The sequence below is a fragment of the Talpa occidentalis genome, unplaced genomic scaffold (assembly GCF_014898055.3).
Source record: "Talpa occidentalis isolate TD23 unplaced genomic scaffold, MPIMG_talOcc4v2.1 talOcc4.10, whole genome shotgun sequence".
Classification (NCBI taxonomy): Eukaryota; Metazoa; Chordata; class Mammalia; order Eulipotyphla; family Talpidae; genus Talpa; species Talpa occidentalis.
The window spans coordinates 98,925,711-98,951,670 of record NW_023600993.1 but is presented as its reverse complement, the minus strand read 5'-3'; the positions used below and the strand labels follow the sequence as shown (position 1 = coordinate 98,951,670).

Sequence of the window (25,960 nt, the reverse complement as noted above, 5' to 3'; positions counted from 1 at the left end):
TCCTTCAGCTAAACACAGACATGTTCTGGATTTGAACCAAGGTTTCCTGGGGGCAAATTCCCATCTAGAGACAATGGAAAATGTGCTCTCCTCAGAACAGAGACTTTATTTATACATTACATCTACATTCCAGGTGGGGGCCCATGTGGGAAGATTGCCCAGGAAGATAATGGAGTCATTAATCTCTACCTAAGACTGGGTTCCCCGGCCAACTTCCCATCTAGGTAATTAAATCAAATGGCAGCCCCCTATTAGTCTCCACCACATCTGCTAGGCAGAGGGACAGAGAACCTCTTGCATGCCCACCTAGCTGCTCTGGAGGGTCCATTTCCTGGGACAAGCAAGGTGAGCCCAGTCTGGGGTCCTCCATTTTGCCTGGGTTAGGAAGTCCAGAACTCAGGCAAACAAGAACCTTCAGCTGGCAGGGGTTGGGAACTGTTGTCTGAGCTTCTGCATTTGTTTTTTTTTTAGATTTATTTATTTATGCATACAAGAGCTGGGGTACAGGCCAGAGATGTGGGGAGTGAGAGGATTCACCAGAGACAGAGTGGGGAACAGAACAGGCAGACTGACCCAAGTACACTGCTGAGGGGAGCAGAGGGTGAGACAGGAGAGCTCTGCTGCGCCATGTGGGTTGCTCCCTTGCCAGGCTGCATTGGCTGCGGATTGCTTCATAGAGCAGTGCTTAACCTCTTGCGCCACCAGGGAGGCCCCTGAGCTTCTGCGTTTGTGTGGTTACCCAAGTGTGCATTTCTTTTCTTCCTAACCTCACACTAAACATTATTTTCTTGAAAGCCACAGCTAGACCACCAATGTTCATTCCTTCTTGGGCAACAGCAACAAGATGTTTCCAGAGGGTGCCTCCTCCCTCTGCTCCCTGATCCAGAAGGGAGAGCTTGTTTTGACTTGACCCTCACTAAGTGGTCCGGAGTCAGCTGGGAGCTTATGGGAAAGACTCTCAGCTTCCATCCCAGACTTACTGAGCCAGAACATTTATTTAAAAAGATTTCTGGTGGGCCTCCCTGGTGGTACAAGGGGTTAAGACGCAACCTATGAAGCTAGCCACAGCCACTGAAGCACCAGTTCGATCCCTGGCCAGGGAGCTACCCATATGGCACAGCAGACCTCTCCTGACTCGCCCACTGCTCCCCTCAGCAGTGTATTTCGGTCAATCTGCCTGTTCTGTTCCCCACTCTGTCTCTTGTGAATCCTCTCACCCTCCCCCCACAGATCTCTGATCTGTACCCCAATTCTTGTATGCATAGATAGATAAATCTTTAAAAAAAAAAAAAAAAGATTCCTGGTGATGTGAACACATTAGCTGACATTACATGTATGCAGAAGTTTTGCCTGAGATCATCCTCTGAGATTTTGATTCCGTATAACGTACATTTAGTCAAGTGCCCTAACCTCAGTGGAGAGCTTGCTAATTTTCACACACAATGACACCCATGTAAACACCACACAGGTAATTACTAAGAACACAGCACCCCCAGAAAGTTCCCTGTTGCAATTTCAGGGTAGGGTGATGAGCTGCCATAATTTGCCCAAGACATGGGACTTTCAGTATGAAAACTGAAGATGTCCTGAGCAAATCAGGACAAGTTAGTGCTATACTCAAAGCGCTCCAAAAGTACCCACTATTCTGGTTTCTATCTGGCGGTAATGTTAAGAGTTGCCCAGATAACTCTAATGTGCAGCCATGGCTGACTGCATGTCTTGCGAAAACATTGCTGGAGCTGGGGCTGGACTCTAATTCACTGGGTCAAGGATTAAGCCCCAGAATGGGCATTTCTAGCAAGCTGCCCTGGGGCCACGGCACTGCTACTCCAAACCCTTGTTTGAGCATGTGATCCACCTCTGGCCAATGACAAGTGAGGAGAAGCCTGCAAGGCACTTCTGAGGCCCATTCCTTTTAAGTCTATTAAAAGGCTGTCTCCATTTCTAAAAATTTACGTTTTCTAAATATTGGCCAGTGCTCAAGATCATGAAAGACTGAGGAGCAAATCAGAGACTTCAAGGCACAGAACGAAATGTAGGGTGTCAGCAGGGCAGTGGAGCTCAGCAACCACAGAGCTGAGGAAGCTGTCACACGGGGCAAGGAAGACTCAGGTGTGGAGACCTGGACCAGCAAGGAAGACTTTGGCAGTCGCTTGCTGTGTGACCTCTCTGAACCGTTTCTCCTGTAAAGTCAGAATCATAGTATTACCTCCTATATACAGTTGAAGTGAGGAATTATGCATAATAGCAGATAAATTCTACTCCTAGCATGGAGTCTGGTAGGAAATTCAAGAAATGGTAGTGGCTGTTATACAGATGGGAGGATGACGACTCAATTAGAGAGTAATGGGGCTTACAGAGGTAGCTTTAAACTTGACAATGAAGTGTTCCAGACAGCCTAGCATTTACAATGATACATACACCACACATCAGGTAGCTCCTCTAGCTGTAAAGACATCAGCTCAACATCTTTATCTCCAATGACCAATATACAACATTCTGATTGATTTAAAGAATTTTATTATTCTCTCCAGTAGGATGTTAAAAAGTCTTTAAAACCTTAATTCTTCAAAATAGACACAGGCTTTTCCAACAGTCTTCAGGTTACTTAGAGAGTAAGGGATGTATTCAATCAGAACTGTTATGATTTATTTCTCAGGAAAAAGCGTCTTTCTTCCAATCTTGTATTCCATTCCAACTCCAAAACAGAAAATCCCCTAAAAAAGAGAAAAGCTTGTTATAATCAATGCTTCCTTCAGTCGGGAAGTCCTACTTGGGAGCATCTAGTTAAGACTTTAGGAACTAAAGTAGATAAAAACAAGTGCCAGACCAAGAGATAAACCTCCTGTCTCTTCTGAAACTCACTAGTCTACTGTACTGGTTAAGGACCAGCTATTGGAAACATCCTTAATTGTGGGATCCTAGAAGCTGTCTAGTAATAGGTAACTGTGACCTATTTGCTATCTGCAAATCACAGCAGCACATTCCTTGATTACTTAAGGAGCTGGCAGGCCTGGGGATGCCTAGGCAGCTGTGGACCTGATTACGTAACTAACTCCATGGTGGTCTTGGGATAACTGATAGCATCAAATACTTTGCTGATGCTAATGTCTCTTGACATATGATCAAAGTTCCTTTCTCTGTTCCTTGTAAAACTTTGTTCCACATTCCAATCCCACCCTCCAGACTATTCCTCATTCCATTGTCATATGATCACCTTTTACTAGCCTGTCTGCTTTCAACAGCACATGAATTTCTGCTCAAGTAGCAGAGTCTTGCCTTGCAAACCTATTCCACAATTGTTGTCTCTCTCTGAGGCAACCAAGTTCCTGTCACAAGATTTAATGAATTTAAAGTCTTTAAGGATTCAGGCTTATGAAAGCAACTGTTTACATTTGAGTGGCAAAAAGTAACATTTCACATTTAAAGCAATAAGTGGTCATTTATATTAATTCCAGTTCTTATACATGTTTGTATTTACATGCTAAATATGTAATTTAGCACAACTTACAGAAGTGCTGCACAGTCCAGCGTAAGGCAGGCACACAACTTGATTCAAATCACATGTCTAGTTTAATTTTTCACTTAAGATGATTTATCTGCTGGAAATATTCCAGTGATGTAAGCAGACATGGAGGTCTGCAGAGGATACTGCAAATAGGTATTTCCTATTTACCTTGCAAGACAGAATCAACCATCTTCCTTTCCCTCTCTTCCTTATACGACCCAATAGAACTAATAGGCCAATAGTGCTGAAGATTTACTTCTCCCCTCCTGGCTTTACACCCAACTTTGTAACTGGGTTCCCAAGAGTCTTCTCTCAATACTAACCCACTAGGTACATCTAATAATTAATTACCAGTTTACCAGAGGACTGACATGTGGAAAACCACTCATAGAAACCTCACCTGTAGAGGACAGACTGTACACCAAAGCTGCCATCAATCCACTTCCATAGGGCTCCTGACCTGTAGGAACTGAACACATGAAACCAGTATTAAACAACCTGGGTACTGTTGGGCAGGTATTCAACCTCAACTAGAACAGGCACAGGTGAAGTAGGGGCCAATGCATCAGACAAAACTGGCTAGTAATTTAGTTAGAATCAACAGGGTCGATCTGATGGGGAAAAAAGTTAGGTCATCAGCTGCACTGGCCAAATCACAGGAAGAACACAAAGGGGTGAATAGAGAAAAGTAGTTACTAATGCCTCCATTTTCCAGATCCTTTATATTTAGCCCCATGGGCACACTTCTGACAGGCAGACATCACTTACCAATCCTTTCCCACATCTGGATTCATCCTGATCCATTCTCAGGCTGTCTTCTGCCAAAAGTCAACCTAGATGAAAATAGTGAATAAACATGAGCTCTTACCAGCTAGATGCCCTAGAGAGTGGGGGGTAGAGGGGCAACTAAAGCTGGCATATCAGACAGAAACTGGCTTAGAAATTACATCAACAGGGTCGATCTGTCGGGGAAAAAAGTTTAGTCATCACACATGCCAGCAGGAAGCTTCTGGCTTCTACAGAAAAAGCCCTGAACCAAAATTAGATTTGGTGGCTTTGCTTCTGTGCTGAGACTGCAGTGTTTTGGCCAAATAATTAAGATAATGAACATTCCTCCCCTAAGAAATTGGCCCCTTGGGTCTCATCCCTGGACTCAAATTTTGAACATCCAAAAACATCCCTTGAAGGATCCTTAAAAATTTTTAAAAAAATTTAACACCTACTCATTTTAAATTGATTTCCTCGTTGGGAAACGTTCTCTTAAGCCTATTTCTTCACCAGGCAGTTTTAAAAGCCTATTTTTGAAAAGTATGGCCAAAATAGAGCATGCAGCACGTGTATTGAGACTACCCTGTACCTGAGACACACTATATAATAATTTGCTTGAGTCCTACCCTAGCACACCAAGTGTCCTCAAAGCACGTGCTCCCCACTACAGGCCAAGGGACAAATGCTTACCTTAGGGCTCATGAGACGGAGGACCGTAGATGTCTACACCGGGTTCCTTCGGAGGCCCACGTGCAACCTCCTCTTCCAACGCCCATGCTGTACCCCCTCACCGCGGCAACCTGCGGACCAACAGAGAAGGGCCATCAACCGCCATCTTCCCGCAGTCGGAAAAGAATATGGCCGGGCTTTCTGCGGCCGGTGGATCAGAACTAACTGGCAAATGTTCAAAGACATCACCATTGTCGATCTGATGGGGAAAAAAGTGCAGTCATCATTCACACCAGCCAAGGCCCCTCAGGTTGGCACACAGGAGCTTGTTTCCCCAGCTCGCCCCCAAGGCCAAAGGGCCTATTAAAGGGTCAGAGCAAGGGATGTCAAGGCAGGGGGATGGCACGGAAAACGAGCAGTTATTCCGAATGGGTAACAGAGGGTTGGGGGAGATCTCCACTCACCATACCCCGGTTTCTCGAGCGGGCCGACACCGGGGAGGGCCCCATGGCAGGAAGCACAGACAAAGCTCAGCCAGCGCCGCAGACGCGAAAGAGCGAGAAGACACCCGGGCCTCCCTTATATAACAGGGAAGGCTCTCGCGCCTGCGCACTGAGCCTCAGGCCTGTCCCGGTCGCGCCCGCGCCGCCCGAGGCCCTCTGGGAAATGTAGTCTCCGAGCCGCCCGGCCCGAGGCGCGCTAATGGTCTAGTGAGGCCTCGGCTAACTCCGCCCCTTCCCCCTGACCCGCGGGGCTCGTCGGCTTTGCTATCATGTCGCGCTTCACACGCGCTGAGCCACCCCCTATGTCCCCCTACCTGCGGGACGGGCTGAGGCCCGCGACGGCCTGGGGTACAGTTGACCCGCTCCCCTCAGTCCCTTCCCCTCAGCGGCGCCCGCCTGAAGCCGCCGGCCCGGGCGCTGGAGGGAGCTGAAGTGACCCCGCGTCGGCCGCCGGGGCCAGGGGCTCGGACCCCAAGCCCGCAGCCCAGCCCCCCTCGGCCCCCCTCCTCCCCCCTCTTCCTCTCCTCCTCCCCTCGCCTTCCCCGGCTGCCCGGCCCTTCGCCCCGCCCAGTGTCTGCGGGAAAAGGAAACCGAAAGTGCGCGGCTCCGGGCGGGGCCGACGACCTCCCGGGCCACAGCCTGGCGCCGCGGCCGCGGGAGAGGACGCGCCGAGCCCGGTGAGTCACCTGCGCCCCGGGCTGCGGCCCGCGCCTGCCCCTGCTTGCCGCTGCCCCTGCCCGCCTCTCCTCAGCGCCCCCGTCACCTCGGCGCCCCCAGCCCCTCAGCGCCCCCCATCGTCGCCTCACCGTCCCCGGAGCGCCGGTCACCCTCCTAGGCGTCCCCGGCGCCTCCGTCACCCTCCTCGGCGCCCCCCAGAGTCCCCCTCATTCTTCTCGGCGCCCCCGGAGTCCTACCACCTCCCTTGGCCCCCCTGGAGTCCCCATCACCCTCCTCCGCGCCCGTCGCCAGAGCCCCGACATTCCCGTCACCCCCTCAGCGCCCCCCGGAATCCCCCCATCACCCTCCTCAGTGCCCCCATCACCCGTTCCTGCACCCTGTCACTTCTTCTGCGCTCCTATCATCCATCTTGGAGGCCCTGTCCCCTCTCAGTGTCCCCGTTACCCCCCTCAGCACCCTCGTCACCTCCATGCCCACGCTGCCCCACCCTGGCACCTCCTTTACCCCGTCAGCAGCTCTGCCGCCCACCTCAGCACCCCGAAACTCCCTCAGCACCTGTCCTACCAGCTCAACACCCCACACCTCTGACATTCTCAAAGCCCCCAAAACCTCTGTCCTACCCCAGAGTCCCCCATCACCACCTCTGCATCCAGCGTCATGGTCACTGCCCCCCACCCCATCTCTGTCTTCACCTTTTGCCACGGCCACCCCCTTCATCTACCTTTGTCCTCCCCTCCCGTCACCTCACTTAACCCCTCCTTGACAGAGAGCTCTTCCCTGCCTGGTCGCCGGCTCCTCCAGCGCTTCCGTTAAGGTCCCCCCAGATAAGTTCAGCCGCACCCTCTTCTTAGACCCCTTATCTCTTTAGCTCTCCCTTATCGCCCCAACCATTCTGCACTTAAGCCTTGCAGGGACATTTTCCTCCTGCCGTCTGGAAGCTCTGGCCCTCCCTTCCACCCATAATATTTACATCAGGGTTCCTCGGTCTGCCCAACCCTTTCTTATACCCTCTTAGGGCCCTGGAGACTTTCCCCTGAAATCCAGCTCAGACCTCTCCCCTCACCCCCATTCAGCCCACCCTGATTACTACCATTCTCATCTAATTTGCCCCCCCATGCTAGTCTGACCGGCATTAGTTTTCTTCTTCCTGCCCTTTAGGCCTTGATTGCCAAAGAAATCCACTTAGTCTGCTTTGTTTATGTTCCTAGTTCTCTCTACTCCTCATTTTCCTTGCCTTTTCTATTTTCTTCCCTTTCTTTTACCCTCCAAAATTTCTGAGTTTCTATTTTACTATTTTTCAACAAGAGGAAGGAATCTCCCCCCCCCGAATTTATTTTTAATTTAAAAAAACCTCTAAATAATGAATCTGCACCATGAGAGTGAGTTGATAAAATGAGGGAAGCTGTTGACCGAAAATACCAGCCGGAAGGAACTCCTTTTTTTTTTTTTTTTTTTTTTTTGATGAGGATAAAAGCTACTCCTATAATGGCAAATCTAGTCATAGTTTCCAACTATGAATATTTTAAAACTCCCAAGAGGGACAGTCTCAAAAATCCCTTTGCTGAAGACTGGTCCCCCACCCTTTCCCCTAGCCCACTTGATAAGAGTTATTTGCCTTGAGAAGTTCTTAAAGGGGCTTTCTCTTCCTCTCAAAGGGCCACTGTTGAAAATCATCAAGTAGAAGAAAGAGGAAAGAAAAGAACTGCCGATTTCTAGCTAGTCCTGAGGAAACAATATTCTGTAGATGCTAAACCTGCTGGTTACTGAACCATGTAATTTCTTTCTCTTGATTTAGTAGAGGGAAGGACTTAATCAGTTTGGCCGTGTTCCAAAGAGTAGGAGAAGGGATGACTACTCACTAATTATTTACCAGCTATAGAGTACTCTAAGCTATGGAGTACTGTATAATGTAAATGCCAGGTGGGGTGGTTAATACATGATTTTGGGATTAACAAAAATGAACTTTCTGTACTGGCAACAATATTTGTTTGCTTTATAGGAAAGGAAAACGAAACCTAGCAACTGTTTAACTGACTCAAGACATAAGCCAAACAATAATTCAAATGGGAATTGATGACACTCCCGCTACCCCCAGAAAGTGCAAGGATAAAGGGAAGGAGGACTTTGATCCCTTGAAATCACCTGAATTATGAATATAATGTTTTATATTGTAATTGGACATTCACAAAGTTGGACATTTGTGACAACAGTTAAAATCTGCATTTTGACTTATAACAACCATTAAGCTATAGAGGCAGAAGGATCAGCTTGATGCCATTTGGAGTTGTTTTTTTTTTTTTTTCTAGATGCTTTATTTCAAGGGCATTGATAACTCTCAAATTGTGCAAATTTCCAGATAACTGAAATAACATAAACGTGGAGGAATTCAAGTGACTCCAACATGGAGGACAGAAGGCCTTGTCCAGAAGTCAGGCCTAGAAATCCCCACACCAACCACAGAGGTAAGTGTAGCTTTCTGTGGCATAGATGACTCTGAAAAGCAGCCCTCCCCTTTCGCCTTACAGAGCTGGAGAATGGGTGTAGTTCACTTTGGGAAAGCCAGAGATGAGTGTCAGAAATGGAAATAACTCTCTGGCTAAAGCAGCACTTGTAATGGAGTCATAAGGCAAGCCAAAAGTATATTTTTTAATTTTCTAGTAGCATTGTTCAAACAGAGAAGAAAGAGAATGGGTAAAATCTATTAATTAATAAAGTTTAATAATTTAATGCTTGGCTTATGAAAGCTAATATATCCAAATATTTTATTATAAAAATTAAATATATTTTATCATATTGCTTTAATCATTTTAACATTTTTATTTCCCTCTGTGTACTTAAATATTATTTAAAGATGTTATCAATATTTTAGTGAGATATTTTATCTTTTTTTGATGTTAAGTCTTCAAAATTCATGTATTAATTTACGCATCTTAACTCAGACTAGTCACATTTAAGATGCTTAATAGCCACACATGTTGAGTGGCCGTGTATTGGATAGTGTGTTTATCTAAAGTCCTAGTCACCAAAGCAAAGTTAGTTCTAAAAGCATCACTCTATTGCAGTGATGGTTCTGTTTGCCCAGAACTTTCTATTAAAGATTTATTTATTTATGCATACAAGAACTGGGGTACAGGCCAGAGGTGCGGGGGTAGGGGTGAGAGGATTTACCAGAGACAGAGTGGGGAGCAGAACAGGGGCATCTACTGAAATACATTGCTGAGGGGAGCAGTGGGCAAGTCAGGAGAGGTCTACTGCGCCATGTGGGTAGCTCCCTGGCCAGCCGGGGATATAACTTGTGCTGCAAAGGCTTCAGATCGCTTCATAGTGCTGTGCTTAATTAACCCTCCCTTGCGCTACCAGGGAGGCCCCTGCTCAGAACTTTCTGAAACAAAACAACCAAATGAATTATTTCTTTTCCCTAAGTTTACAACATGTCATCCAAGTTTTATCTGTGAAACAAATGAGAAAACTACAGAATTTTATTTTATGAGCTGTGTGAATGCTGAAAGAAAACAGTAAAATTGTCCATTTTTCTGAAATATTAAGTCTAGCACTTAACCACCAAGAACTGAAAGACCAGTAACCCACTAGCCAGTGTATTCTAATCAGATCAAAATTTTAAAAGTAGACTTATGATATCTTGGGAGTTTGACAGTAATTGTAAACATTTAGAGTTTAACATACAGTATTTACGTTTATCAAATATTCCCTTATGTTTTCACATTAAAGTTTTCTCTAGTGCAAAACAAGTAGAAATGTACATTTGTGAATTTCATTACCTGAAATGGTCTGATAATCTTATATTTGTGCATTTAAAATTTTTATAAATTTTCATCATCAAATCACGGTCATTTATGAAATATATGACAGGTTAAGGAAGATAAGTTCAGCTTCAGCCACAGGATGACATTAGTTCTTTTATCTGTGCTGGATGTGTCTTCTCCCTCCTCTAACACCATCTTTTGTTCGAGTTAATAATTGCTAAGTACTATGTGGATGAACTTAGGCTGCAAAAAGGGGGAATACTGAGTTTCGTTTTTCAGTTTCATAACCTATTAATTAGCTCAAAAGATCTTGGCGTAAAGAAAGCCCTGGCTTTCCCATTGCTCTCTGAATTGCATTTGCTGATGCCAGCAGAGCAAAATTCAAGAAGATAAAGCCCTTTATGGCTTTATCTCATTTGGTGCCTTTGTTATCTATGACACAGTTGTTTAGCAGCAGTGCTGGTAATAATTAACATTTACTGAAAGTTTTATGTGTTGGGTGCTATACTAAACAGCACATAAATATTTGATTTTTACAACAATCCAGTTATTGAGGCTTAGAGAAAATTATACAATTTGGCCAAGGTAACACAGTGAGGAAGTGCCCAAGCCATTGTTTAAACAGGTTAGTTACTGGCAAGAGAGACTAGAAACAATGAACAAATCTTTATGATCCTCTGAAACAACCCAACGTGCTAGGGTTAAATGAGATACTTTGTATTCTCTAGAACATTTTAGCCACTCAAATCCATTCCTTTTTCCTTTTTCATCTACTGAAAAAATAATATTTTCACAGTATATATAGCAACCATAGGAATCTCATTTACATTTATTATGTAAACCATTTATTGTAGAAACCCTTTTTTCTCTCTAAATTATACCTAACTTTCTTAGGAACATGTTCATGGCTGTTCTTTGTGATTTCCTTGCACTATGGTTTTGTGTTTATCCTACATCCCATTGTATATAGGGCCAATCGATGGAGAATTACCAGCAAGAGCTGGAAATCAGGCCAATAACCCACCAGCCAATGCTTTCAGAGGAGCCAACCAGCCCGGAAGGCATCCTAGGGCCAACAACCACCCTATTCCTTGCCGACCAAGGGAGGAGCGTTTTGCAGCCATGGGCAGGAACCCACATCAGGGAAGGCGGAACCACGAGGGCCATGCTAATGATGAACCTAGAGGCCAGAGACGTGGTCAGGAGAATGACACCAGGAGGAGAAATGGCAACCAGGAGGGAAGGAACCGCAGACCCCCATGGTCCGATGAAAACTTCCAGCAGTGGCGTCTCCCCCACCAGAAACCTGCAGAACAGCCACAGTCGGTGAAGAAACTGGGCTATAAGTTCTTAGAAAGTCTTTTGCAGAAAGATGCTTCTGAGGTTGTCATCACGCTCGCCACAAGTTCAGGGCTGCAGGAACTCCTGTCTCATTCTTTCATGAAACCCAGCTTCCTTGAGCTCATCTGCCAGGTTCTTCGGAAGGCTTGCAGTTCCAAAATGGACCGCCAGAGCGTTCTCCATGTCCTCGGCATATTGAAGAACTCCCAATTTCTCAAAGTCTGCCTGCCAAATTATGTGGTAGGGATGAGCACCGAGCCCATCCATGACATTCGAAGCCAGTATCCAGAGCATATTAGCAACATCATCTGCCTCCTCCAGGATCTCATAAGTGTCTTCCCTGCTAGTTCTGTGCAGGAAACTTCCATGCTCATTTCCCTCCTGCCAACTTCTCTTAATGCTTTGAGAGCCTCTGGTGTTGACATAGAAGAGGAGACAGAGAAGAACCTGGAAAAAGTACAGACCATCATTGAACACCTGCAGAAAAAGAAGCGAGAGGGCACTTTAAGAGCGGACACCTACACTCTCGTGCAGCCTGAGGCAGAAGACGAAGTAGCTTACCGGACCATGCCCATTTACCCTACCTACAATGAAGTGCACTTGAATGAGAGACCATTCCTTCGCCCCAACATCACTTCTGGAAAATATGATAGCACTGCTATCTATCTGGATACCCACTTTCGACTCCTGAGAGAAGATTTTGTCAGACCCCTGCGAGAAGGCATTTTGGAACTTCTCCAAAGCTTTGAAGACCAAGGCCTGAGGAAGAGGAAATTTGATGACATCAGAATCTACTTTGATACCAGAATTATCACTCCAATGTGCTCATCATCAGGCATTGTCTACAAGGTACAGTTTGACACTAAACCACTCAAGTATGTTCGCTGGCAGAATTCCAAGCGATTACTCTACGGGTCTTTGGTGTGCATGTCCAAAGACAACTTCGAGACATTTCTTTTTGCCACTGTGTCTAACCGAGAGCAGGAAGACCTCTGCAAAGGAATTGTTCAGCTCTGCTTCAATGAGCTGCTTGAGGATGTCCAGCCCTCTGACTCTTTCCTCATGGTAGAAACAACCGCATACTTTGAGGCCTATCGGCATGTCTTGGAAGGACTCCAGGAGATCAAGGAGGAAGATGTCCCCTTCCAGAGGAACATTGTGGAATGCGACTCTCATGTGAAAGAGCCTATATACTTGCTAAGGGGGGGCAGGTATGATTTAACCCCCTTAATAAAGAATCTCTCAGCCACTGGGGAGCCTCTAAGGGATGCTGATGGCTTGAGACATTCCAGAGTTAATGTCTTAGACCCCAGCCAGTGGCCCTCAAAAGAAGTCCTGGAGCTGGATGATTCACAGATGCAAGCCTTACAGTTTGCTCTCACGAGGGAACTGGCTATTATTCAAGGACCTCCCGGAACAGGTAAGACAGAATTTATCAAAGCACATGACATCTGCCCTATGAGATATAGGCAAGGGAAGCTTGACTCTAGGTTTCTAGAATGTCTTGCTTAGAAACATTTTCCTGAAATAGACACTAAACTGTCAAGTAGCTGCATATAGTGATTTTCCAGTGGAGACACATTGGATGCATAATAATAGATTAAAATCACTAGGTTAGAAAAGACTGTTAGAAGTCAAACTTAGGAAGATTCATTATCGCTGCTGTATCAAAGGCCATATCAATTTGATTTTTATATTACTTTAAATAAAATAATATCAAGTGCATAATAACAACACTGTGTACCAAGTACTTTGCATGCTAACATGCTTTGCATATGTTAACCTGTTGCATCATCACAATTCTGTGAGTTAGAAACCATTGTAAACCCATTTACACATGAAAAAACTAAGGCAAAGAGAAATTGAGTAATAGGTTGAAGTTCACACTGATGGCAACAGTCTAGGACTTGAACTCAGGCAGTCTGACTAGAATCCTGACTCCCCTGTCACACTACTTGTTTTTATGAAAATATACCTCCCTATACCCTTACCCCTATGTGCCACCCTTCCTAACCCTACTCTGGGGTGGTAACTAATAGCACCTTGGGCCTCCCCCGGTGGCGCGGCAGTTAAGCGCTAGGCTGCGAGGCTGCCCGCAGCCTCTGCAGTGCCGGTTCGTCCCCCGGCCGCCAGCAAGGGTCCCACAAAAAAATAAATAAATAAATAAAAATAAGTGTGAACAGGAAAGACACAGTTTAAAAACTTTTTTTAAATAAAAAAATTAAAAAAAAAAATAATAGCAGCACCTTGATGTGTATCTTTCCATATAGTCACCATGGTTAATACTGATTTGTGTTTGCATCTGTACATATATTTATATATTTACGTATATGCATGCACACTTTTTAAACATTCTTAAATAACAAAAATGGAATCATACTTTATATGTTGGTCTAAAATTTTTAAATTTATATAGCGTACGTCGTGAACATTTTTACATTCTTTACACTACAGTCATATTTGGAAATGTACCACATTATTTTTCCTATGCCTGCATTCATTCTAGAGTAGAAATGTACCAAAATGTTTTTTTTTAACATTACATACAGTACTATTATAAGTGTCCATATGTTTTTTTGTGTGTGTACTTATCTTTGGGTACTCTGCTTTATTTTTTTGGTGGTTTTCTTTTATTCATTTTAAACAAGAAGTTTATCTAGACAAGCCTCTTGAAGGGAAAGCTATGTAGGATTAATATCTTTTACAGTAACATATCCCTACTTAAAGACAGACTGCCCTACATTTAACGGCTGTGTACAAAAATTATAAAATTGTCCTTGATTTTGCTGTAGTAAATGAAAACATTAAAATTCTCCAGTTCAACAAGGTATATAAGAATTTTGGGGTTTTTTTGGTTATGCTTGTTTTTGTAAACACTGAAGCAAAACAACTTACTGGAATATAAACATGAGAGCTGAGTGAGCCTGCCATTAATAGAGAAAGAGGGTGTTTTCACTGAACAACTGATTCTCATTTTTTCCCCCTTCGATCTCTGACTTTGATTGCCATTAGTTAAAAACAAACAAACCAACGTGTGCTTACTTTATGTACAATAAAGTCAAGGGGAGGAGGAAATGAAAGAATAGAGAAAACTGTCCAGTAGTATTCATAATAAACCCATATGTGCTTCTTGGATTTTAAATCTCACTGCATTACCTTGGAATTCTTAAAAATAATGATTTTCTACATGTAATGTTCTTTTTAGAAAGCCTCTTAAGTTTTTTTTAACATTTTTTTCCTTATTTTCTAGGCAAAACTTATGTGGGTCTGAAAATTGTTCAAGCCCTTTTAACCAATAAGTCTGTTTGGCAAATTGGCAACCAGAGGTTCCCCATCTTGGTTGTGTGTTATACTAATCATGCTTTGGACCAGTTTTTGGAAGGTAATGTCTGCAGACAAAATTATTCTTGGTAAAGAACTTTATAGAGTTAAATTATCAGCAACTTCACCAGTTTTCTGTGGCTTTTTGAACAAAGCCCATAATCTTTACCATGACTTGCAAGGCTATGTCTGGTCTGTTCCAACCTAACTCTACCTCTTGTCTCCTACCTCTTCCCTTATTCTAGCAACACCAAATGACTTTAATTTCTTGATTTCCCTCAGCTTCTCCCTTGACTTGTGCTTTCCCCCTACCTTGAACGTGCTTTTTTTCTCTCCCTCCCTTTTTTCTATCTTTATCCCATCCAACCTGTCTGGCTCCAACTCATTCACCATGCTTCACCTTAAATCTCTCTTCAGATGGATTTTCCCTATTATTTCCAGACAAGGTTAAATCTCCTTTGTGTCTCTAGCCTAGACTATAAATACTATGAGGGTTGATCCTGTTTTTCTCCTATATTCACAGACAATGGCACATACTAGGACCTCCAAAAAATACCCATTAAATGAATACGTATGCTTTTTTCTTTTACTAAGAATTTTATTTTCCATTTTTCTATACCCTCCTTTCACCTAGGTAAATGTTCCTTATTCTTGGTATCTCAGTATAAGTATTACATCCTCATGAATTGTATCCCTATCCCACTCACACTAGGTAAGGTCCCCTATTATATACACTTATATTATCATTTGCTTGTAATATTTATTACACTTATCACTGTTACTATAAGTTATTTAATGTCTATCTACTCTGCCAGAATGTGAGACATGAGAATAAATTAGGAGCTGTATTTGTTTTTACTGCCATATCTTCAGAACCCAGCACATGCCTGGCATATAATAACCAATCAGGAAAAGTCTTTAGACTGAATAATGGAGAACATTTACTAAGTACTTACTTTGTGCTAGGCCCCGCCTAAGAACTATAAAGATACTGTCACACTTATCCAGATGATAGCCCTATAAGGAAAGTATTAATATCGCCAAATCATAGACAGAAAAACTGAAGCTTAAGTAACTTGCCTGAGGTTACACAGCAGTAAATGCTGGAATCAAGATTTGAGCCTCCAGTTGTCTGATTTTGAAGCCTGAGTGTTACACTTTACTGCTCTGAAGGTCACGTCATCTCTGGGGTCTTCTTGCTCATTAATGGGGTAGGTTGCCTATAAGCACCAATTTGTTCCCTAAAGGATTAGCTAAGACAACATCCCAAATAGCTCTCACTTGAGAGAATCCAAGATAGCTGCTTTCAACTGAGCCATGTTCTGCGTTGCTCCACAGGCATCTACAAATGTCAAAAGACGAACATTGTGCGGGTTGGTGGAAGGAGCAACAGTGAAATCCTGAGGCAGTTCACCCTGAGAGAACTGAGAAATAAGCGGGAATTCCATCGTGACCTCCCCATGCACCTCCGAAGGGCCTACATGAATGTAAGTCCCCACCTGGATATCCATATATCAGTAGCTCAGGGGGAAGCTAAGGTAGCAATGGCTTTCTTGAAAGGCAATGCAGGGCAAATACAGAGATGCTTTACAGCTGGGAAGGACCCCAGTTACCTCCAGAATTCCATTCTCTGAAACCCCTGGTGGCACCTTTGCCTTTATTATCCAAGATGGAAAAAGAACAAAAAGGGGCTCGCTACCAGGGACAACCTCTGCCAAGGCTACTTCCCCCAAACCTCCCTCCGAGCTTCTGCTTATAGCCCTCTGATCAGAGAATTGTTATCTTCGAAATGGCAACAATGTGCCTAACCAAAACTTCTGAATTCTTACTAGTAAGGAAAAAAAAGAGAAGTATCTACCATAGTAGCCTTGGCCTGTTTTTTTGTTGTATCATTTGTTTCCTTTTCTTACTGATTGGTGGAGACTTTCAGATATTTTAGACTAATTCTTTTTTTTTTTTTAAATAATAAATTTTATTTTTATATTCCCCCATACAATTGCAAACGCCCCATTCTGACCCCAATCCTTCCCCTCCCGCCCCAAACCCCCCAAAAAGTGTCTCTGGTTCATAGTTTTTTGTTGATTTTGATTTTCACTTTCTTATATTCATTTTCCTGGTCCCTTATTTAAGTTTTCTAGATTCCTGCTATGAGTGAGACCATCCGGTATTTTTCTTTTTCTTTTTGGCTTATTTCGCTGAGCATGATCCCTTCCAGCGCCATCCATGTTGCTGCAAATTGCATGTGTTTATCTTTTTTGAATGCTGAGTAATATTCCATGGTATATATGTACCACATCTTCTTGATCCAGTCATCTATTTTTGGGCATTTGGGTTGTTTCCAAAGCTTAGCTATTGTAAACAGTGCTGCTATAAACATAGGGGTGCAGGTGCTCTTTGGAATTGATGTTTCTGTGTCCTTTGGGTAAATACCTAGGAGTGGAATTGCTGGATCATATGGAAGCTCTATGTTTAGTAGGTCCAGAAATCTCCACACAGCTCTCCATAGTGGTTGGACCAGTTTGCACTCCCACCAACAGTGCAGAAGAGTTCCTTTTTCTCCACACCCTCGCCAACATTTGTTGTTGCTAGTTTTTTTAATATGTGCCATTCTCACTGGTGTGAGATGGTATCTCATGGTAGTTTTGATTTGCATTTCCCTGATTACAAGTGATGTTGAACATTTTTTCATATGTCTGTTGGCCATTTGCATTTCCTCTTCAGAGAAGTTTCTTTTTAGCTCTTCTGCCCATTTTTTGACTGGATTATTTTCTTTGTTGTTGCTGAGTCTCATCAGCTCTTTGCAGATTTTTGTGATCATAGACTAATTCTTTTTAAGACTGCAGTTACGTGCTTTGGGAAATGATTTGTTGGCTGGTCAATTTTTTCTCCCCTGTTGCTGTTCCTGTTTTAGCTGTGTTTTCTATTTTTAAAGATTTACTTATTTATGCATACAAGAACTGGGGTACAGGCCAGAGGTGCGGGGGGTGAGAGGATTCACCAGAGACAGAGTGGGGAACAAAACTACCAGATTGACTGAAATACATTGCTGAGGGGGAGCAGCGGGCGAGACAGAGGAGGTCTGCTGTGCCAAGTGGGTTAGCTCCCTGCCGGGGATCGAACTCGTGCTGCCGTGGCTGCCGATTGCTTCGTAATGCTGAGACTTATCCCCTTGCTCCACCAGGGAGGCCCTACATGTGTTTTCTTTAGAGTCAGGGACTGAATTTGAGGTATGATGATATTTGCACATCATTTCTTTTCCTCTGTTCTTGGCAGATCATGACAGAGATGAAGGCATTAGAACAAGGGCTGTATAAAGGGGCCCAAACCTTGGAGTGCACCATGAAAGGTGTGCTCCAAGAACAGCACCTTGAGAAGTATATCTCCCCTCAGCATTGGGAAAGTCTGAAGAATGGACCCATACAGGTAGGAATCATCCTGGGTGATTCTAGGCATCTCTCTTGCCTCGTACTCAGAGCGAGCCTCCAACAAAAGCAGTATCCTAAAACATTAACTGTTTGGTAATCTGGTGCATATTTGGTAATGTGAAAAGTTCCTTTTCATGATGAGAGGCAGCTAAGTGTACTAGTCAACAGCAAGACTTTGGAGCCAGCCTACTGGTTTCAGTCCTTAGTTTTACTCTGGGCAAGGTATTTAATTTATCTGTGCCTGTTTCCTCTTTTATAAAGTAGGGATAATAATACTAAGTTGAACCATATGAAATTGCCAATATTTGTAGATTTCACTTGCAAAAGTAGCAGTTATAACAAATCAACTTAATTCTTACAGGATTGTTATTTGTATAGCCAAATTTATATTTATAAACTTAACTTAGTGTGTTGTGATTGTTAAATGAAATAAAATCATAATGAGGCGGCCTAGTACCTATAGAAAACCTGGGAGTTGACAGACCTAGGTCACATAGACTGACTGTATGATTTGGGCCAGTGTGACCCTTGGGTTCCTCAACAGTCAAAGAGGGGTAATAATATTACACCTGCCTTCAAAGGATATTATAAGAAGTAACTGACACAATCTCTGTGAAGTAGCTGGCAGGTAGAAATGGTAATCTGTTAACAATGGGTTGATGATTCCCAGGATTTCAAACCCAAAAGCCTTAAGGGGTCAAACAGATCCTATAAATGAAGTAGACTAGATGTGAGGCTTTGGGAAGTAGAGCGGACTGCGCAGATGGCAGCAGCCTTCTTCAGCCATTTGTTGCCATTCAGAAATGCAGACTTAGTGCTGCCATAGCTCCTCGTTTCATCACAAGAGGCAGGAAATTTTTTATTTTAAAAATTCTATGCAAGTTATATTAAATGATGCAGTTGCCACAGGATGTAAGTTTGCAGGCTTTGAATTTTAAGGGAGTAATTTTTGAGCCTTTGAGAAGACCTTTCCATCATACTGGTTGTCATACAATTCTCATGATTGACAATTTTTCCTTTCTCAGGACAGTGATTGGGTTTACTTCCAGAACAGGAAGCAGTCCATGATATTGGAGTGGCTGGGTCTGGGTGTCAGTTCTTTTACACAAAGTGTTGCTCCAACAGGACCAGAAAATATTGGTAAGAAGTGTGTGTTTACCTCAAAATCATATTTTAAGGTGGAATATAGTGAAGACCAGAAGAGAAGGACTTAAAAGTAATGCCCAGAATATATAAAGAGCTAAAATTAGAGAAAGACAATAGCTTAATAGGAAAATATATAAAAAGACCTTCAATAGGCATATCGCAAAATAGGAATTCATAATGCTCACTAAGTATTTGAAAAGTGCTCATTAGAAACTGGTGGAATTAAAACCACAGTAAGATACTCTTATGTTCCTACCACACTGGCAAAAATTAAGACATTTTGTATAACCCTGCATTGACAGCATGTGAAACAATGAGAACTCTGATACTGCCAGTGGGGATATAATTAACACAACCATTTTATGGTACAGAAAAACAGTTCAAATATACATCAGTATTTGTACAATGGATGGATCAAGTACAGACCATGAAATACAGTGCAACAGTAAAAAGGAATTAATTACTATATATATATATATATATATATATATATAAGCATATGAATTTCAAATCCTTGCTGAATGAAAAAGGCAAGTTATAGGAAAATAGGTAAATTTATACAATATAGAGGATTCCATTTTTATGGAGTACAGAAATGTCAAAACTAGACAACATGTTTAGAGATGTATGTGTATTATGTATGTTGTAAAATTGTTTGTCTTTTTTAAGGAGGGTGAGTAATAAAAAGTTAGGTTAGAAGGGCTTCTTAAAATGGGTGAAAGGTACCTGGATATTCATTTTGTATGTTTTTATTATTCTTTACACATTTATATTGTATTCCCTCCTTTGTGTGGGTGATTTAATATAAGTAAAACCTTTCTTTGTTTTTTTTAAGATTTATTTATTTATTTATACAAACACTGGGTACAGTCAAAAGTGCGGGAGGGTGAAAGAATTCACCAGAGCCAGAGCGGGGAACAGAACAGGCAGACTGACGAAATACACTGCTGAGGGGAGCAGCGGGTGCGGCAGGAGAGGTCTACGCGCCATGTGGGACCCTCTCCAGCGGCCAGGGATCGAACCGGTGCTGCAGAAGCTGCAGGCAGCTTCGCAGCTCAGTGTTCAACTGCTGCACCACCGGGGGAGGCCCTAAAACCTTTCTTTAAAAGGTGTATGTTCATGGGGTCAAAATAAGGGGGTCACAATTGTATGGAGAATATGAAAATAAAATTCATAATAATTAAAAAAAAGGCATATGCTCATAGGATTTTTTTTTTAATGTGACAAAAAAGTATATAAGGAAACCTAAGTCTCCCTCCCTTTAGTCCCTTTCCTCCTAGTTTCCCTCTGCAGAGGTAACCATTTAAACCACTTGAGAATGTGTTCGTGTATCTCAGCTCCTGTAAGTGTTCTCTTCCATCCTTTGGCTTCAAGTTTCCACCTTTGTCCTGTCTGCTTATCTCTCTTAGCCCAGGCAGAAGGGGAGGAAGAGGAAGAAGAAGGAGAAGAGGAAGGTTCGCTGATTGAGATCGCAGAGGAGGCTGACCTGATTCAAGCAGACAGGATGATTGAAGAGGAAGAGGTCGTAAGACCCCGGCGGCATAAGAAGGAAGAGAGCGGGGCAGTCCAGGAGTTGGCTAAAGCACTTCTGGCCATGTCACTAGAAAATCCTGGTCTCGGGTCAGCAGCCGGGCAGGAGCAAGCCGCAGGAGAATGGGAGGTAAACTCACTTCCTCATGTCCCTGGAAGCCCTAGCAGAAAGGAAACGGGAGTTCATTCCTTACTGGCAGATCTCTGGGAGTTAAACTTTCCTCAGACAGTCCTAGGAGTGTCTTTTCTGACTAGAACGGCAGCTCCTTGTTTTTCATCTATTTCTGTTGCAGTATTAGAAAGAGATAATAGCTTAATAGGAAAATAGAGAAAAAGACCTTCAACAGGCATATCACTAAATAGGAATTCATAATGCTCAACATGAAAAGTGCACATTAGAAACTAGTGGAATTAAACCTACAGTCAGAGGGACCTCCCTCGTGGCGCAGGGGTTAGTCTCAGTTCTATCACACTATCGCCAGCCACTGTGGCATGAGTTCAGTGCCCGGCCAGAGACCTAACCCACATGGTACGGCAGACCTCTCCTGTCTCCCCGCTGCTCCCCTCAGCAGTGTATTTTAGTAGATCTGCCTGTTCTGCTCCCCACTCTGTCTCTGGTGAATCCTCTGACCCCCGGCACCTCTGGCCTACACCCCAGTTCTTGCATGCATAAATAAATAAATCTTAAAAAAAAAAACAATGAGATACAATTACGCTCCCACCACAATGGAAAAAATTCACACCATTGTTGCACATCATCACATCATCATTACAACCAATTTACCCATTTTACAACCTAATCCTGGTATGAGAGGGGTCCAATTCCCAAGAGTATAAAATTGATGATCCTTCAGAGGGCCCCTGGCAAGAAATGCCAACTTAGGTGGGAAATAGGTAGCCAGGTACCTCCCTTGAACTTTTAAAAGAATGTAGCACAGGGCCTCCCTAGTGGTGCAGGGGTTGAGTCTCAGCACTCTCAGGCTGTTATCAGCCACTGCGGCATGAGTTTAATCCCCAGCTGCCAGGGAGCTGACCCACATGGCACAGCAGATCTCTCCTGTTTTGCCGATTGCTCCCCACAGTAGTGTGTTTCAGTAGATCCTCCTGTTCTGCTCCCCACTCTCTTGCTGGTGAATACCCTCAACTCCCCTGCACCTCTGGACTAGACTCCAGTTCTTATATATATATATATAAAAAAAAGAATGTAGTACATAAGAATTGGATCAAACACTTAATTGGTGTTTGGAACTTTTATAGGTGTTCTCTTCTCAACCACAAACAAGTCTGTGGATATGCACATTATGATTTTAGAAGATTTAGGTAAAAGAGAGAGAAGCAAAACTGTACAGGCTGGATGGAATACTCATCCTTTTTTAATATTTATTTATTTATTTTTAAAGATTTATTTATTTTTATACAAGAACCAGGGTACGGGCCAGATGTGCGGGAGGGCGAGAGGATTCACCAGAGACAGAGCAGGGAACAGAACAGGCAGACTGACGAAACACTGCTGAGGGGAGCAGCAGGGTAAGACAGGAGTGGTCTGCCTTGCCATGTGGGATTCTCACTGGCCAGCAGGGACTGAACCCGCGCTGCAGAGGCTGCGGACAGCCTCATAGTACGGCGCTCAGCTGCCTGTGCCACCAGGGAGGCCCTATTTATTTATTTTTTAAAGATTTATTTATTTATACAAGCACTGGGGTATAGGCCAGAAGCGTCGGAGGGTGAGAGAATCCACCAAAGACAGAGCTGGGAACAGAACAGGCAGACGGACCGAAATACACTGCTGAGGGGAGTAGCGAGTAGCGGGCAAGACAGGAGAGGCGAGACAGGAGAGGTCAGCCGCGCCATGTGGGAATCTCCCTCACAGGCTGGGAATCGAACCAGTGCCAGGGACAGCTTCACAGAGCTGCACTCAACCCACTTCGCCACTGGGGAGGCCCTAAAGATTTATTTATTTATGCATACGAGAACTGGGGTACAGGCCAGAGATATTGGAGGGTGAGAGGATTCACCACAGACATAGTGGGGAACAGAACAGGAAGACTGACTGAAATACACTGCTGAGGGGAGCAGCAGGGAGACAGGTCTGCTGCACCATATGGGTAGCTCCCTGGCCGGCCGGGGATCGAACTGCGTATAGTTTCGTAGTGCTGTGCTTAATCCCTTGTGCCATCAGGGAGGCCCTAGATTACTCATCCTTAATTAACTCTGGAATTTGATACGGAAAGCCAGAATAGTGTCAATGCCAGATGTCTGCATATAAATGTCACCTTCTGCTCCTTCCTTCTGAGGTACATTCTGGTCCTCAAAATGTACCATGCATTACCATGACTATGGAAGATTGGATACACAAAAGAACAGTTTCTGAACCCCACTAGTGATCTAAGGGACTTTGAAAGGCAACTTTGACTGGATACAGTTTTCACCAGTCTGCTGACTTTGAACCTCACCTCCTAGTTCACACTTTATGTGATTGTCTGCGTCATAACCCCAATATTTGGATTGGGTATCTCTACCACGTGGCCTCAGGAAGCGTTGATTTGTATTGTCTGGAAATGGGGAGAGGTTCATAATACTGTGACATTTGTCTCACAATGCCAATGTTCTGAAGTTTCATGGCCTCGGACTCATTGACAGAGTAGGGGACAGCACTTGTCCTAAATGGTGCCTTTCACCACTTGTTAAAAGTACTCCTCACTATATTGGCATTAAGAACATTTATCAGGTCCTGTATGATATTCAACAAGAGAGACTCACCTCTGCTATTTTTCAGGAGATGCATGTTTTAGGAATGAGAAACATACTGTGGTCAAAAGGTATCCAGTGATAACATGTCCCCCTCCCAGATTATGCTGAGCGTTTTCTCTGTCTTTACTCCTTCAGTCAATCCAACAACCCTATGAAGAGGTACTGTTGATATTTCCATTCTATAGAAAGGGATGCTGAGGGACTTAGAGAGGCTGAGTAACTTATTGTAGGTCCCACAACTAATAAGAGGGACTTTATACCTGGCAAACTGGGTACAGATCCCTGATTTAGCCACTGCATTATGGAATATCTGTTAGGAAAGTATGAGGTACTCAAAGATGTTCATTAGAGGTGGTAACCGCTTTTTTGTGTGTTCTCTGGTCCCCAACTTGGGCTTAAAACTGGGCCTACCTCTGCTTAGACATTGACCCTGGCTGCTATTTATATCTACAGACCCAGCCCAGGCAGAAAAGGAAAATGAAGAATAAAGTGAAGGCTGAGCTTCGCAAACTGAACACTATGTCTGAGGCTGAAGCCAGTGAAATCCAAGACATTTGGCAGCTGGACCTGAATTCTCGCTGGCAGCTTTATAGGTACTATACCCATCCCCCACCCCCCTCCACCCTAGCCAGCCCGTGTAATTTCCCCATGGAGTTCCAATTAGTTTCTAAAGCATGCCTCCCTCCCAGACCTTCAGCAATACTAATGGATGATTCATTGAACATCCCACTGAGCTCAGATCTGGATGCAGCCGTGGCAAAGAATTGACCATGCTCTATCCAGTGGAACTTAGCGTCTGTCAAGGGAGACAAATTAGTTCATTTCAGAAATAAAGTTTACAACTGGGTGTAAATATTAAGAAATAGAAAAGCAGGGAGTGCTAAGAATATTAAAGAGGTCGAGGGCTCTAAACTGGTTTGAGGTATCCAGGAAAGTGGCACTGGAGGCACAATCTTAAAGACGAGCAGATATTAACTCAGGGGAAGGGGGAGCAGATGAGGCGATGGACTGCATAGGTAAAAATAGGAGGGACTATTTCAGAAATTGAAAGAAAACAGCTAGCTTGACCAAGACTCAGAGAAATGGAAAGTGAGGTCAGAGAGGCGGTCTGGGGCCAGAATACACAGGCCCCCCCAAGAACTATAAAACCTTCCAGTGGCTTTTCATTACTCTGATAAAATCCAGGTCATTGGAAGGTTTTGCAGCATAGTATTTACTTGTAAAACCAGTCCTCTTTAGAGAATAAGGGGAGGGAAGGAGACTCAGCAGGGATGGGACCAGGAGAATTTATGAGAAAATCGTGAAGCTTTGCTGTCCCTTATTCTCCTCCCAGTTATTAACCTCTGTCCTTTATCGTACCCCCTCTCTTTGGTCCTATATATATCTCTCTGCACAGCTTTTTGTTGACCATTTTGGACTCTTGGGTCCCTGTCTATCTGGGTCTCTGCTCCCTCTGTGTATGATCTATTCGCTCCTCTAGGGTCTAGGGTCCACTGCATACACAGGGCACACTGAAGGGGGTTCCTCCACCTTCTCAAAGAGCACATAGCTTCCTCCCTGGTTTTTCACATTCTCTAGGCTGTGGCTACAGATGTACCAAGCTGATACCCGCCGGAAGATACTTAACTTTGAGCGCCAGTACCACACATCGGCAGAGAAAATGGCTGAGGTGAGACGCCATGAAGACTTGCACATCCTGAAAGGTGCCATGGTCATAGGAATGACAACCACAGGTATGAATACAAGGAGACATTTACCTGCTCCAGCTGTTTACTCCAGGTGCCGAGCTTCTATCAGATTATCTAGGACAAGCGTAACTTTTTGTAGCTTAGAGGAAAATACCATGAAAAGCTATTGAAATACGTGAAAGCAAATGACATTTAGGGAACTGCTGGGGAAATTCCCTTGCTCCCAACAATCACCATGAGTGTAATGATCCGGAAACCACCCAGCCCACTCATTCTCTCATTCAGTGCTCACCACAGTCCTGAATGAATGTGAGGGCTCAGTTGTCACAGACCCAGGTTCAAGGGTCACCAATCCAGAAATCCAGTGGCCTATGGGCCCCAGTGTATCAGCTCAGAAGAGGTTTTCTTTTCTCTTGACTCAAGGTGCTGCCAAATACCGCCAAATCCTGCAGGAGGTGGCACCTCAGATTGTCATCGTTGAAGAAGCTGCTGAAGTCCTTGAGGCTCACACCATTGCCACATTGAGCAAAGCTTGCCAGCACCTCATTCTGATTGGGGACCACCAGCAGGTAGGGCAGGAGTCCCTGGAAGATGGGTTGGCTCCAGAGGTGTGTGGAATCAGACAGGAAGATCTTGGCCTCTCTGCCTCACTAGTCCTCAAGCTCATTAGTGACTTTCTTTGCTTCCTCTTTCCCTCATCTCTCCTGTTCAGTGTAAGAGCAGGTGCACTTAGGTTTTGGGGAGTATTTTAGAGGTAGCATCACCCATCTCATTTATTACCCCACTACTTTTCTAGTTCACCATAGCCTTTTTTTATTTAAAGATTAATTTATTTATGCATACAAGAGCTGGGGCACAGGCCAGAGGT

At 43.9% G+C, this 25,960-nt stretch overlaps 1 protein-coding gene, 1 long non-coding RNA gene and 3 other non-coding genes across 7 annotated transcripts in view; 1 reads left to right on the top strand and 4 right to left on the bottom strand.

Annotated features, from left to right (window-relative positions):
* Positions 1-1,307: 1,307 nt before the first annotated feature.
* On the bottom strand, positions 1,308-5,512 carry LOC119236344 (uncharacterized). Of its 2 annotated transcripts, none has more exons than XR_005123033.2 (5): positions 5,415-5,512; positions 4,967-5,076; positions 4,277-4,341; positions 3,909-3,977; positions 1,308-2,717 (listed from the first exon to the last, which is right to left on the bottom strand). It is a non-coding gene; the product is annotated as an uncharacterized LOC119236344 (long non-coding RNA). The 2 variants fall into 2 exon arrangements; XR_005123032.2 differs by having other exon boundaries at positions 1,309-2,717; positions 5,410-5,512.
* On the bottom strand, positions 4,065-4,157 carry LOC119237769 (small nucleolar SNORD12/SNORD106). The gene has a single exon (XR_005123414.1). It is a non-coding gene; the product is annotated as a small nucleolar SNORD12/SNORD106 (small nucleolar RNA).
* On the bottom strand, positions 4,420-4,508 carry LOC119237772 (small nucleolar SNORD12/SNORD106). Its single transcript, XR_005123417.1, has one exon. It is a non-coding gene; the product is annotated as a small nucleolar SNORD12/SNORD106 (small nucleolar RNA).
* Positions 5,085-25,960, top strand: part of ZNFX1 (zinc finger NFX1-type containing 1) — a 28,096-nt gene continuing 7,220 nt past the window's right edge. Inside the window, exons 1-11 of one of the 2 annotated variants that reach the window (XM_037500136.2) lie at positions 5,085-5,255; positions 8,483-8,588; positions 10,861-12,651; positions 14,482-14,613; positions 15,891-16,039; positions 17,826-17,975; positions 19,003-19,117; positions 20,533-20,783; positions 23,858-23,997; positions 24,983-25,137; positions 25,516-25,661. In XM_037500136.2, the coding sequence (XP_037356033.1) occupies positions 8,528-8,588; positions 10,861-12,651; positions 14,482-14,613; positions 15,891-16,039; positions 17,826-17,975; positions 19,003-19,117; positions 20,533-20,783; positions 23,858-23,997; positions 24,983-25,137; positions 25,516-25,661 (3,090 nt within the window). In that variant the 5' untranslated portion in view covers positions 5,085-5,255; positions 8,483-8,527. Of the gene's footprint in view, positions 5,256-5,970; positions 6,126-8,482; positions 8,589-10,860; positions 12,652-14,481; positions 14,614-15,890; positions 16,040-17,825; positions 17,976-19,002; positions 19,118-20,532; positions 20,784-23,857; positions 23,998-24,982; positions 25,138-25,515; positions 25,662-25,960 lie in introns of those variants that run through there. The other variant, XM_037500127.2, reaches the window with a different exon arrangement.
* Positions 5,152-5,242, bottom strand: LOC119237770 (small nucleolar SNORD12/SNORD106). Its single transcript, XR_005123415.1, has one exon. It is a non-coding gene; the product is annotated as a small nucleolar SNORD12/SNORD106 (small nucleolar RNA).